This window comes from Delphinus delphis, chromosome 9 (assembly GCF_949987515.2).
Source record: "Delphinus delphis chromosome 9, mDelDel1.2, whole genome shotgun sequence".
Classification (NCBI taxonomy): domain Eukaryota; kingdom Metazoa; phylum Chordata; class Mammalia; order Artiodactyla; family Delphinidae; genus Delphinus; species Delphinus delphis.
The window spans coordinates 51,002,397-51,016,195 of NC_082691.1; the positions used below are offsets into that span (position 1 = coordinate 51,002,397).

At 36.7% G+C, this 13,799-nt stretch overlaps 1 protein-coding gene across 7 annotated transcripts in view; it reads left to right on the forward strand.

The window, feature by feature from the left end:
* Nucleotides 1-13,799, forward strand: part of HEPACAM2 (HEPACAM family member 2) — a 97,545-nt gene that overhangs the window by 35,578 nt on the left and 48,168 nt on the right. For 3 of the 7 annotated variants that reach the window (XM_069541014.1, XM_069541015.1, XM_060020524.1), the window contains 6 exons: nucleotides 4,334-4,459; nucleotides 4,548-4,572; nucleotides 4,665-4,702; nucleotides 6,062-6,135; nucleotides 9,127-9,236; nucleotides 12,137-12,797. In XM_069541014.1, coding sequence (XP_069397115.1) covers nucleotides 4,334-4,459; nucleotides 4,548-4,572; nucleotides 4,665-4,702; nucleotides 6,062-6,135; nucleotides 9,127-9,236; nucleotides 12,137-12,140 — 377 coding nt within the window. In that variant the 3' untranslated portion in view covers nucleotides 12,141-12,797. Of the gene's footprint in view, nucleotides 1-4,333; nucleotides 4,460-4,547; nucleotides 4,573-4,664; nucleotides 4,703-6,061; nucleotides 6,136-9,126; nucleotides 9,241-12,136; nucleotides 12,798-13,799 lie in introns of those variants that run through there. The other 4 variants (XR_011246600.1, XR_009520617.1, XM_060020526.1 and 1 more) reach the window with 3 other exon arrangements.

A 13,799-nucleotide genomic window follows, 5' to 3' on the forward strand; every position in this document is an offset into this window, starting at 1 on the left:
GGGAGGCGATGTATCTTATATAGTATGAGACATCCAGTCATTGTATGTTAAACCTATTACAAGGCCTCAGAATCATGGAAGTGCCTGGCAAAGAGCTGATGTATGCCATAGTGTAACTTCAGCATAAGAATGAGAATGAGAAATACTCTGAAATAATACTTATTAGCATATTTTCAGGTTTAAGGGGGAAAAAATAGCTGACACTACAGTATAATATTTTTCGTTGTAAAGTTCATTGTTGAAACTGGACTAGAATAAATTAGCATTGAATTTTTTTTTTAGGGACTAAGGGATATTGAATCTTAGTGAAGGCAGTCTGGCTATCAAGAAATGAGAGAGTCAGAGCACATCAAATCTGGTGTTAGAAAAGGTTGGAGGAAAAACTGAATATATTGGGGGCTACCTGCCAATTATGAAAACCATTCTTGGGCTTCCCTGGTGGCACAGTGGTTAGGAATCCGCCTGCCAATGCTGGGGACACAGATTCAAGCCCTGGTCCGGGAGGATCCCACATGCCACGGAGCAACGAAGCCCGTGTGCCACAACTACAGACCCTGCACTCTAGAGCCCACGAGCCACCACTACTGAGCCCGCGTGCTACAACTACTGAAGCCCTCGCACCTGGAGCCTGTGCTCCACAACAAGAGAAGCCGCCGCAATGAGAAGCCCGTGCATAGCAATGAAGAGTAGCCCCTGCTCTCCACAACTAAAGAAAGCCTGCACGCAGCAACAAAGACCCAACGCAGCCAAAAATAAATAAAAATATATAAATTTATTTTTAAAAAGAAAAGAAAAACCTGGGAGAAAACTATTCTTTGACCATGAATCAACAGCAAAAAATTAAATTTGCAGTCAGGGAAAAAACTATGTTCCAGTCCCAGTTCTAGGACTTACTGACTGTGGCCAATATTTTCATTTCTCTGAAACTGTTTCTTTATCTGTACCTATAAATGACACTTTAAATTTCTTTATTATTTTCATTATTACTGATATGATATATCTGTACCAAATAAATGGGAAACAAATGTACATTTGGTTTTATATACATATAATGCACATACATTTAATTGTGCATATCTGAAAATTGTGTAGTTTTGATTTTAGTATTGGATCTAAAATAAAGAAATAAGAGAATTCTCTTGATAAGAGTGGTGCCCAAATCATATGCTGTGTCTTAAATCATGCCATTTTATTAGTTAGTATTTCTTAACAATTTTTTCTTCTTTATTACTTTGCTTTTGTATCACTGCTTGTGTCTCAAGAGACCATTCTATTTACCTTTATCTTATTGACAACCACAGCAGAGTATGGGTCCTTCTGAATTTATACTTTAGAAGCATGCACCTATATATATGGTCATTTTTTTTTAAATCTCAACAAATTTTAAAAGATTTATATCAAGCAGAGTATGCATTCTAAATAGAGTGGAATTCAACTAAAAAAATCAAGAAAGAAAACTCCCAGGCATGAGGAAATTAAACAATATGCTTCTAAATAATCTCTAGGATAAATAAGAAATCACAATGAATATTATAAAATATTTTGAACTTAATAATAATGAAAATACTTTTCAAAACTCAGGGGATGTTGTTCAGTTAATAAGATTGTCTACACGTACGAAAGTGATGGAGAAATTGTTGATTGTTACACTTAAGAAAGTGATGGAGATGATAATACAGATTAAATTTAAAAGATGGAGATGATAATACAGATTAAATTTAAAAGTGCCACATTACATATGGCGAAAAAAAATTGAGTTCTCCCGGTATTCAAAATCTATTTTCCTATTTAGCAAAGAAGTCATTCACATCACTGTTAAATGAAATTCCAATGAATGTCATTGTTGTTTCACTTTCATCTTAGTACATATCAGCCAGCGTTCGTGTTGAAGCTACACTTGTTCATCTATGATGTAAACTATCTCTTTGCTGAATTGGATAGTAACCAAGCATTTATTTGAAGTATAATTGTTTCAAAGCATAGTTGAATATCACCCACAGGTTGAAAATGCAAGAGTTCAGCAAAAATCAACAAAAGCATTCCATGAGAATCAATTAGATATATGGAATTAACAATAAAGAGTACTGCATATTTTATTATTCTAAATTAGGCTACACATCCTTCATATCAGTAAAATTTATAACTTTTGTATGTATATGTGTGCATATAATTCTTTTTGATACTCAGTTACTAGCATACCATTGGGTATAGTGTCCTATTTACATAAACTTCATGTAAAACTCTTTGGCTGCCTCAAGTCATATAATATCTGAGCAACAAAAGAACTTAAAAACCAATCATTCAGGCCTCCTCCTTTTACTACTGGGAAAATCCAGACCCTTAGAGTCAAGTGGCTCATTCAAAGCTGCCCAGCTCTTTAGAGAGAACAAACCTGTGAAGTAGGAGCACAGTATCTGAAGAAAGGCTAAGACCTCACACAGAGATCACCCAAATGCTAAAGTAGTTACAAACCTAAAGCTCAGCATTCTAACAGTGGGAGAATATAACTTTTCCTACAAATTATTAACCAAGAGAAAAGGAGGAAAAATAACATTTCTAATAAGTTTTGTGATGTTCTGGTCTAGATCAGAACCAATAAATTGCCATTCTAGTCCATTTTATACTACCTTGCATTTATTTCTTCCACCCAAAGCTAAAAGGACTTTACCTTAAAATCTGTTTAAAAGCAATAAATATTACACAGCTATTGTAATCCCATAAAAAGAACATTTTAAGAACACAATTCTCTGAATGCATATCAGGAATTTATAAATATACCATCTGAGATGGTAAAGATTTTTGGTGATGAAAAGCAACCTGCTTAAACTCTTAAGGACTTAAAGGGAGTACAAGAACAGTATTACATGGGAAAATTAGAGGAGATAGCATGATTTCCATGACTTTTAACTGGAGTTTAACATATATGATCTACACTACATTCTGAAAAGATTCTGGGAAGATTAAAAAGTGAAAGCATTGTAGGTAGAAAAGCTGAGAGAGTACATATAGGTCCACAAAGAAAGAAGGGAAAGATTAAAGTTTCATCCTTATCTTGGCTGCTGGAGACCTCAGTAGAGGCTTTGTGGTGGAAGACAACACGGTGCAGGCTGGATATTTATTGCAGAGTTGAGTCCACACCATGTTCTTCACCACACCCAGATCCTCCAAGCTGTTCTCCACCACGGCAGAAGGGAAGTGACATCCCATAACTTTCACTCCCACATTAAACTAGACAGAGACAGGCAACTGCCACCATTCATTTCCACATCAATGTCTGATTCACATGATAACATGGAAGACATCTGTTACTTGCTTTTGTTGAAGGCCACACAACTTTCCACTTTATAGATTAACTCTCTGACTAAGCATGTTATAGTCTGGAACTGGTGTTAACATTGCCATACTTAGTAAGTTTTGTCAAAACAGCATCAAAGTGAGGCAGCACAAAGTGTCAAGAGTCTGGGGGCACATCTGGACTCTGCCACTTACAACCTGAGTGACCTCAGGCAAGCCTCAGATTCCCATCTCTAAAAGGGGATAATAATAATAATATTACCTCCCTAATAACGTTGTGAACATTCCATGGGTTAATACGTATCATGTGCTCTTAGAACAGAGTCTGATGTATTATAAGCACTCAGCAAGTGTTAGCTTTTAGCACTATATTTTATATAGAGATATTAACAAAAGGAATGACTTGCAAAACAGTGAATTGTAGTCAAAGGTGGGGCTTTAAATGTCTTATTGACAATCATACACACATTCTATTTTAGGGATTAAAATTTCTTTATTGGTCAAAAATTAGTAATTATTTGAAATGAACACCTCCCCTCTCACACCTTTAACTACATACCACTGCCCTAGAAAATCCACATACCTGAAGAATGTTAAAAGAGTGAGATGGAAAGAGAGAGAACAACCTAGCATCTGGGGATGTTTTATACAGTGAGATCCAACAGATCCAAGCTAAATGCTGGTGAACACTATTGAAAAGTATGATATGAGCTATTTGCTACATCTAGTACAACATATTGGTATTATCCTGGACAGCTCACCACATTTCCAATCACAAATATCCTTAGAGAGTTTAGTATGTATTCTAAAATAAGTGCCTGCCTTCTGTTTGGTCTCACTCAGACTTCTCTCTCTCTCTCTCTCTCTCTCTCTCTCTCTCCCCCCCCCATATATATATATATATATATATATATATATATATATATATATATATATATATATACACACACATTTGCAGTACTGTACCAGTTAGGATTTATTTATTTAGGATCAATTTATTATTGATCTTTAATAAAAATGTATTTGTCTTTTTATTTAGGAATAGAGAAACTTGCACAAAAAGGGAAATCATTGTCCCCTTTAGCAAGTATAACTGGAATATCACTCTTTTTGATTATATCCATGTCTCTTCTCCTCCTATGGAAAAAATATCAACCCTACAAAGGTAGGTTAAAATTTTTTAAAAAAATTTTGAATGGTTGTATATGTGCACTAAAGTGTATCTTACTGTGTTTTTTCTTTTTTGGTTTTAGTTATAAAGCAAAAGCTAGAAGGCAGGTAATGCATATGTTTCTATGAAAATAATTTTTCTCTTGAATGCTTTTTCCTCAATGATTAAGACTGACAGAAACACCAATTTGTCTTTTCAGGCCAGAAACCGAATACAGGAAAGCTCAAACGTTTTCAGGTAATGGCTGGGCTGAGAGGGGCCGTTATCAATATTAATGTATATTAATATATATTGTTGATATTAATTATATATGTAAAATGTACTATTTACATAACAGAATTCACATGAGATAACACTAACACTCCCTTCCCAGGATGACTGCCCTCACTTCACAAAGTTCTATCCCTTGTATTAGTTTTATGTAAGTCACACAGTTCTGTAAAATAAGCCTGAAAGGCACTTTCAACTCCATTTCACAGGCAAGAGAACTAAGGCTCAGAGAGACTGTCACTTGCCCGCCATCACTGAGTTCTGCTGAATCCTGTTCCATTGATCCTCTTATTATTTTGAAAATGCCCAAGCGTTCTCTCACTGTGTCAGTTCCTAAAGCAGATACAGTGCTGGCAGCTCCTTCCCAGGGAGAAGAGGAAAGGGAGGTCCCACAGGTTTGCTGCTTCTCTGTCCCCAGCGGTGCCCCTCACTTCTGACTCCCTACTGAGTTGTCATAAGTTAACAGTGGGGCTTTTGCTCAGGCCTTGGAGTCAGAGGAGCTAGGTTTCCATCCCATCTGTGCCACTTTCCCCCAACGTCACCTTGGGAAAATTAATTATTTTTCCTGACCTCAACTCACCTATACAATAGAGATTATAACTTCCCCTCAGGGTTGCTCTGAGAATTAAATCCAGTAATGTAGGTGGAGTGCCTAATACAATGCCTGAATGCTCAGTAAACATGGGTCTTCTTCCTCTTGTCTAGTCCTTTCTCACAAATGATAAACCGTCAGAGTTCAGAAAGGCCCCAGAGACCACCTGGTTCCTCCCAACCACCCCATTCCTGTCATTTTACTGCTGATAGTTTAGGTGACATCGGACTTGTTTTCTGTTTTGTATGTATGGGCAGCAATAGTTGTTTATTTATTCTTATTAGTCCTGGGGGACTCTTAGATCTAGCAGAGTACAGTAGATATTATGGGTGGATTAAGAGCTGCTGTGATTGACAGATTGAAGCCTTGGTGTTTATAAGTGTCTGGTAACTGAGAGTTACAAAGGACAAGGCTGCCCACATGTGTTTATATAATATATATATATAATATTATATTATATATAAACAGTGTATTAATATATAATACACAGTTTCCACATCAGACTTTAAGAATAATTGTCCCAATTCAGTTTCAATTCTGAGCTTCAACAGGAGTGATTTCCAATACTATTTAGTGGCAGCATGACTATAGGTGATTAAGAAATGTTAAATTGGTTTTATACACATACCACTTGAAGCAAACCATGAAGATAAGTTTTATAAAGGTTTTTCTAAAAAATAGCAATAGCAATTTGAGGCATTTGGTTTGTAAGTAGTATTTGTTTTCCATTTCAGGCCACGAAGATGCTCTGGATGACTTTGGAATATATGAATTTGTTGCTTTTCCAGATGCTTCTGGTGTTCCCAGGGTTGGTTTTCCTAGTGGCCAATTAGCCCAGAAGTAGCATTCTGCTTCACCAGAGGTGTAAGCAGCATTCATTTAGCATGTGGGCAGTGTGGTCAGATGGCTGCATTACCCTCAGCAGTGTTTACTCACTCTGTAATGAATGACGTTGCCGGATCTGGGGAGCTAAAGCATCTTTCTCAGCCTCTATCAATAAAGCTAACACAAATAAGGAAGTTACACGAATTCATAAACTTTCCTTACCTGGTAAGCTCAGGGAAGAGGGAATTAACTAGGTTGAAGGTCAAGAGAAGTGAATAAATAGGGGACCAAGAGTCCCTGGTTTAAATAATTCTGCATCACTTTGATGACTGCAGCCTCTCACTTCACTGACTCTCTCTGTTGCTCAGTTTCCCCTTTATTTCCTCCTCATATCTCATGAGAACATTACAAAGACAATTGATTATACCCTTGAAGGTACCTTATGCTCTTCAGAAGAAAGGTACCATATAAACCCAAAGTATGCAGGTACATATCTTTATTTTTTCCTAAAGGTGCATGAGATGTGAGAGCAGGAACTTTTATACAGTTGAAGCCATTTTTTCAGTCCACACAGACAAGGTCTTTTCAGCAATCAGTTTTGTTTAACAGGAAAGCAGAATGTTTCTCTGAGCTAATCAGCTCATTAATATTTTTACAGATTTATGTACAACCGATCTTTCCTCTGTTTCCGTATTCCCCTATGATAGTTCACTTAAGGAAGGGGCCAGAAACGGACTACTTGCCTCTGGGCATTTTCATTTTCCTTTTTAAAAGAGAACTATCAATATTTGTTGTTAGGGATTGGTTACCTCACTTGTTCAGAGAATTCTATATAAGATTCTAAGTTTCAAGCAGTAAGTTACCTGGCCACAGGCTTTAGTTCTCAAATGCCACGTGAGTAATGGAGGGGGATTGATTGGATTTCATCCTCCTATGGGTGAGTCGTAGCACCAGTGCCCACATCATCACAGATGAAGAGAAAAACTGCATTGCAAAAGCTTTGCAATGTCCTATTCAGTCTCACGCAGGATTGGCTCACCCTTCACTTCTACAACCAAAAAGACAAAAATAAATATTTGGTGGATGAGTTATTTCAAACAGCTCCTCACCATGGCAGAAAGCACCCCTCTCAGGTGTGGCTTTTAAATGGGAAAGCAGGAAACTGAAGAACTAATAAGACTTAAAAGTGAATTTTGAAGTCAGTTTTTATTCCTAGGAATGCATTGGAAAGGAGTGAGATCTATGTAGGAAACTTTAAATTTAGCCTTGCAATTAATCAGTACTCAGTTTCAAGATTTTATTGAGAGGACCTCTATCTGCTCAAAATACTACAGTTCTAAAGAACTTGAGGCAGAGAAATGAGTGCTTGATTACGTATCAGAAGCCCCGCTTATATCTGTCTTAAGTAGAATAACTCAACTTGGAACTATGCCCATCTTCAATGCTGAAAACTCCTGAGGAATCAGCTGAGGTCCTTCATTGGCAGTTCCAGGTGCTTTGGGAAGAAGTGAGAAACCAACACCAACAACCCATGGAGCAGAAGGACCCGGACATGAGTAGGAGGATCTGTGTGAGAAGCAGCCAGAATGGCAGTTACGTGTGAAGATTAACAGCTAAATGCAACGGTTTTGAGAAGAAAAGGAATAATAATAACATTACCAAGATCTCAAAATTGAAGTTAAGAAGGGAAATAAATTGATTACTAACTTTTTGAGTTTTTAAAAATCAGAATCATCTTTGAGTTTGTTTTGATACATGTACAGATGCATACTCCTCTTCTCTCTACTTACTGTACATTTCATTGCCCATTTAGCACTTCTTTTGGGGAATTGGACAGAAAGCAATGGCATGAAATGAAGAAATTTATTACTTGCTAACAGGTCTAATATTAGGTTAGTTGAGTAAGTTAGTCATTATCTATAGGTTGCTTTTATCATAGCCCCTGAACACCTCTATACCAAAGAAAATCAAGAGTAAAAACTCTAAACCAAAATCCCCTTGACACAAAAATGATAGGATGAATCACCTATTCCGTCCTAGGATGAATAGCCTAGGACTGCCATGAGAGCTTTAAGAAGTAGAATAGAAACAGGCAGTTTCCAGAAAAATCTAAAGCTAAGCTATTCCAAAGTAACCTAGCAGGTCAAATGAGATAAAGAACTCTTCAGATGATTTATCAAGGGCAAAGAGTCCTCTAGGTGGATCTGTATAAATATAAAGGACTGAAAGTGGCCAGAAGTACGATGAAAATAGAACGAGTTTGGGAGGAGGAGGGGAACCAGACTTTAGCTAAGTGATTGGAAAACAGTGTTTACAAGCATAACAGTATCAAATATAAGGAATAGGAGTTAAACATGAATGCCAATTTCAATAAAATACATGTTGATTTTAACCAGACAGACATACACTACTGTACTTTCCACATACATCCAAGCCTTACTTTTTAGAGCCCATTACTGCATTCAAACCAAAACCTCTTCTTTTGTGTGTTCTGTATTTCTTGGTACTATCTTTAATAACTTGCAATGTGATGAAGGCTTCTGCCTGTAAGTTATCCTTTTTTTCTAAACCACCCTTGCACACGTGATTGGTGATTAGTGTCAGAAAGGTAATACTGAGATGTAATATAAAGGATAGTAATATATGCTCTTTGATTCTAAGCTATCCTGATATCTTCTCTTTTGCTATTTTTTTCTACTGTATTTCCTTTACAGTACTGCCAGCTTTTTTCTTAAATGGAGAAAAAAAGTGATGGTTTGTCCAGTTATTCCTCTCTGACCTCATAGCTATGCCACTGCACAAACTACCATAGGGCCAGTGCAGGGAACTGTAACAAGGAGGAAATGGATATTGAAGGGAAGTTAAATAGTTCTAATTTTCTAATGTTAACCTCTTCCAGTTGTTTTCAACTGTGCAACGTACTGGGAATACTATTACTAGTCTGCCAATCTTTTTAACGTGCCACATTTTCTAGATGCCAGCGAGATCTGTTCCAGCCTCTGATGGTGTACCAGGGCAAGATTTGCACAGTACAATTTACGAAGTTATTCAGCACATCCCTGCCCAACAGCAAGACCATCCAGAGTAAGTATGAACTTGCATTTGATGATGCTACGTTGAAAGGACTCAGCATGCATCCCCAGCTGTCCCCAGAGTTTATTGAAAGGCTCCGAAGAAAAAAATATTAAAACAGGAAATTATAGTGTCTGTACATTTGAACACACTTTCCCACCTGAAAATAGTTTTAATAAATAAAACAGGCTAACACACAAGTATCTTCTGGGGCCAGTGAACCAGATGCAGAGCTCTAGAATCTAGCATTTCCCCCAGGGAATCCACATCTTGGTAAGAAAGGGGTCTTTAGACCAGTTCTCAAGCCATCTTGGTTATCTTGATGATTTTCCAGTGACTGTGGTGGTTTTAAAGCCAGTGATCTATCACTACAAATAGGACCAGGAAAAAAACAAACCTGCAAAATGTGCCCAACAGTGTCACCATCAAACGCCCACCTCTCACAGATTCAAAGTAGTCTACTCCCAAGTGAATAAAACCACTGGCCTCACACCCAGAGAAGTGAAACTTAAGCTGAGGCCAAAGCCAGGAAACTGCTTATCCAGTTAACCTCGGAGCTGACACCAAGCAGTCGCCTTCCCTTCCCATTTGTGGAAAACTAAGACTACAGCCTTTTGAAATAGTGAAATGAACTTCCCTTTTTTGTGGGCTGTAGCTGCCTGCAGGCGTAACTGCCACAAATCATCTTCCATCATTTCTTTATTTGTCATTTATTGACTTTGAAAAGAATATCAATAACCACACACAGGAACTTCCGCTTTGGCAAAAGAAACACTTCTAGTGAAGTAATTCATGCACACCTCTGGGTAAATATCAAAAATAACAGCTAGGATGAATGCATGGGAAACGGTCTTCCGGGGAGAAGACCCAGTCCTGGGGGTACTATGCAGTCATTTAAGGGCTAAATAAGTGGCGAGAGCACCTCAGAGGACCCCATCAGTGCATTCCTTCTTGTCTCAGGGAGCCTGGAGAAAAGGGAATCAGGTTAATTAGGAGCAGACTCTGATGGAACTGGGAGCTTCTGGTTTGAAAAGAAAAGAAAATTGCTTTATAGCATTATGTTATTAATCTAATAGAACACAATAGTGGAATGTTATTCCATGACAGTTAAAAAAAAAAAAAACCTCTCTAAAATGATATCTAATCCTCTTTACTTTGGAGAATAGAAAATGAAGGGATATTTTTCTTTGTTAAAAATAAGGAATATAAAGAATTTTGGGAGTATGTCTGCTTCCTAATTTTAAGATTGTATCCAATCAAAAATATTACCCTATTTAAATTCATTTGTTTTTCTATATGTCCTTTATTCTATGTATCTATTTTTCCAGTTAGCCTGCAAACAAACCAAATGAAAACTTGCGGTTTATCTTTTAAGACTCCTAACAATGAAATAAATGATGATTTTAAACTGTGGAATATGGCAGCTATAATTTCAGAGCACCAAATAAAGTGATTTGGTGGGTTTTGCAGGTGAAAAAAATGATTCCTTAAATTAAAAAAAAAAAAATCATCCTCTGAAATTAGACTGCTTTCAGACATGAGCAATGTATCTACAATTTCTTGGGAGTATAAAATTTGATTTCAGAAATAAACTTTGAAAGTTAAAAATAAAGCAGAAAAGCTCTTTTTCCAGCACATAAAGGACTATTTAACTGCTGTTGAGAACATGCTCTTTCCAGGGGCAGTCCATGCAAGAACTCCCTCATACTCCCAGCCCCAGTGCCTTCTCCTCCCCATCTCCATAGCCTCTCTCTTCTCACCTCCTTCTGCCCCATCTTCTGAGGAAGTTGCCCTTTGTGTGTCTTTGTCTGGACTTCACCTCCATCCTGAGATGTCTTCCCTCTCTGAATCTGCCTTTCTTTCTCTGTAAGACTGTCTCCCTTCTCTCTAATATCTCTTTAAAATTTTTCCTCCTCTTTCTCCCTTCCAGCTCATCCTAAAGAGGAGCCAACATTTTTACAAGTGTTGTTTTCCTTGAATACAGATGTGTTACCTATTCTAAATTTTAAAAACAAACAAATAGAATATTTTCTCTTTATTTCATTAGAAACTGTTTTGCACTTGTTTTACTTACAATCAATCCACAAACATCTCCAGGTCATTAACTATGTCCTAGGGACAGAGATTAAATAAGACTCAGTCTTTTGAAGATTTCATAGCTTAGTGGGCTCCTCTTTGCTTATTTTAACTAAAGATCAGTGATCCTCAGTAGAATAAATATTCCTCAATAGAATAAACATTCCCTAAACATTCAGAGACCCTTTATCTTTCCTATGGTTTTATTCTCTAGGTCCAATTAAATTCAAAGATCAATTTCATGAATAATGCAGTATTATAGGTGGTTAGTGAATCTCCCCCATTCCCAAAGTAAATGTGCCAGGTCTGGGTGAAGAACTGTAATTTCCTGCTTTCTTTTACCTCTATTTGACAGTTGGTTCTGAGATAGAAACACAGCCAAAATTTTTTTCCTTTGGCTCTTAGACTATTCTAGCAGTGTTGTTTTCATTACTACATGCATCTATTACCTAACTGAACTGGTGTTTAACAAATTGGTAAGTTGGCCTGTGTTCATATTCTGCTACTCAGCCCAGTTGTTTGTTTATTGAACTTATGGCTACATTTATTTAAATGCTGTCTGTTGACCTCATTAAATGCTCTTGGCACAGTTTGTTTTGAACTCGACTTGCTCACAGGACATCCAAGTAAGTAAACCTTTTAGTTTCAAAAGGAAATTATCTACAGAATTTAGTGATTGCTTACTCTTTATACTTATTGGTTTGTAAATGTAATTTTCTTAAACTAGTTCAAAACACTCATATTATTTGCAGCTGTGGAAAAGAATAAAAGAATTTAAGGTTCTTTGACATGTAGACCTGGAAATCTATAGAACATTTTACACGTCTCTTTGCCAGGTGAGCATTCATGGGCAAAGCAATGCATTGAAGCGAAATAATGAAAGCACATATTGAGGAAAAACAGTGAAAATGTATATTCATCCAGCATCAGTGAAGGAATCAAACCCGATACCTCTTACTCATCACTCCTTTTAATGCAGAATAGAGTCATTTATAAAAATCAGACTGCAGGTTTTCCAGCATACACACAATGCATTGTGCTGCAGAGGAGCATGGTGGGGAAAGAGTTCTCAGCGGACAGTCTTTATTGCCCTGACGGAAGGAAGAAAAGGACGGGACTTTCCAATTACTTTTTCGGTATCAAGTTTCCTACAACGCTCAATTAATTCTAATCTATATGTTCCATTTCATCAGCATTGACACTATCCTATCTAACCTACAAATGTGGAAACCTTATATTTGTAAAATTTCAGCAGGCTTTGTTTTATTAAATTCTCATTACTGTTAAGATTGCTGTATTTTTTTATGTCATTCCCAAACTTCCTTCTTGCTATTTGTACCACAGAATAATAAAGATGATTGTCACAAAAGCAAGACTGTGCCTTCTAGGTTGTCAATCACCAATGGTGTTTTTGAAAAGACTTGTAAAATGCTGAAGGAAATGACTTAGAGTCTTATTTTTATTTTTGTTCAAAGAAAGATGGATTCAAATAAATTATTCTGCTTTTGCTTTTATATGGCCTTGATTCTTTGTATTTTAGAGTAAAAATTTTACATAAAATAACATTATAGAATTAGATTTTTTATCCTTATTTCCCAATGTGCATCATAGAGAGCTACTAAAATAAGACTCTTGCACTCACATGACTATTTACTTTCAGGCTTGAATTTTTTACTTTATTGAATTGTGGATTCTACTTGTATATTGCTGTAGTTTAAAAAAATCAGTTAGAAACTAAACAGTAGAATTAAAAAACACCATTTTATAACCCCCAAATGAAATAACTGATTCAGATAACAATTATCATTAGTCAAGACTGCTAGATAAAAGGTACCAGATAAAACTACCAAGGGTTAGGTTGCAGAAACTCTGTGAGAGAAAGGTGATCTGAGACCTAGAGAGAAGCAGGTATACAGAGTGGCATGGGTAACTCTTCAGGGTACAGTGAGTCCCAGGGAGTGGGAATGGAGCAGTCAGTCTTGTAGATCTTGAAGATGAAAGATTATGTCAATTTATGTTTACTGACATTGGCTACAGACACTCTGACCTGCCAATGCCACTCTTTAGAATTTTATTCTGGCTAAATAAAGGTAGAAACAACCTAAATATACAACAATGGGGGATTTAAAAATGACATTAGTGACATTAGGTCCATAAAATGATTCACCTTGCAACTATTAAAAAAGAAGAAATATGATTATATTTTCTGACTTTAATAATAGGCCATTAGACGTCTAATGGCCTATTATTTTATAAAGGAGAAAGAAATCAAAAGAGTAGCATTTCTTGCAAACCAAAACTACAGTGAAGTATTACCTCACAGTGGTCAGAATGGCCATCATCAAAAAGTCTACAAAAAATAAATGCTGGAGAGGCTGTGGAGAAAAGGGAACCCTCCTACAGTGTTGGTGGGAATGTAAATTGGTGCAGCCACTATGAAGAAGTATGGAGGTTCCTTAAAAAACTAAAAATACTTACCATATGATCCAGGAATCCTAC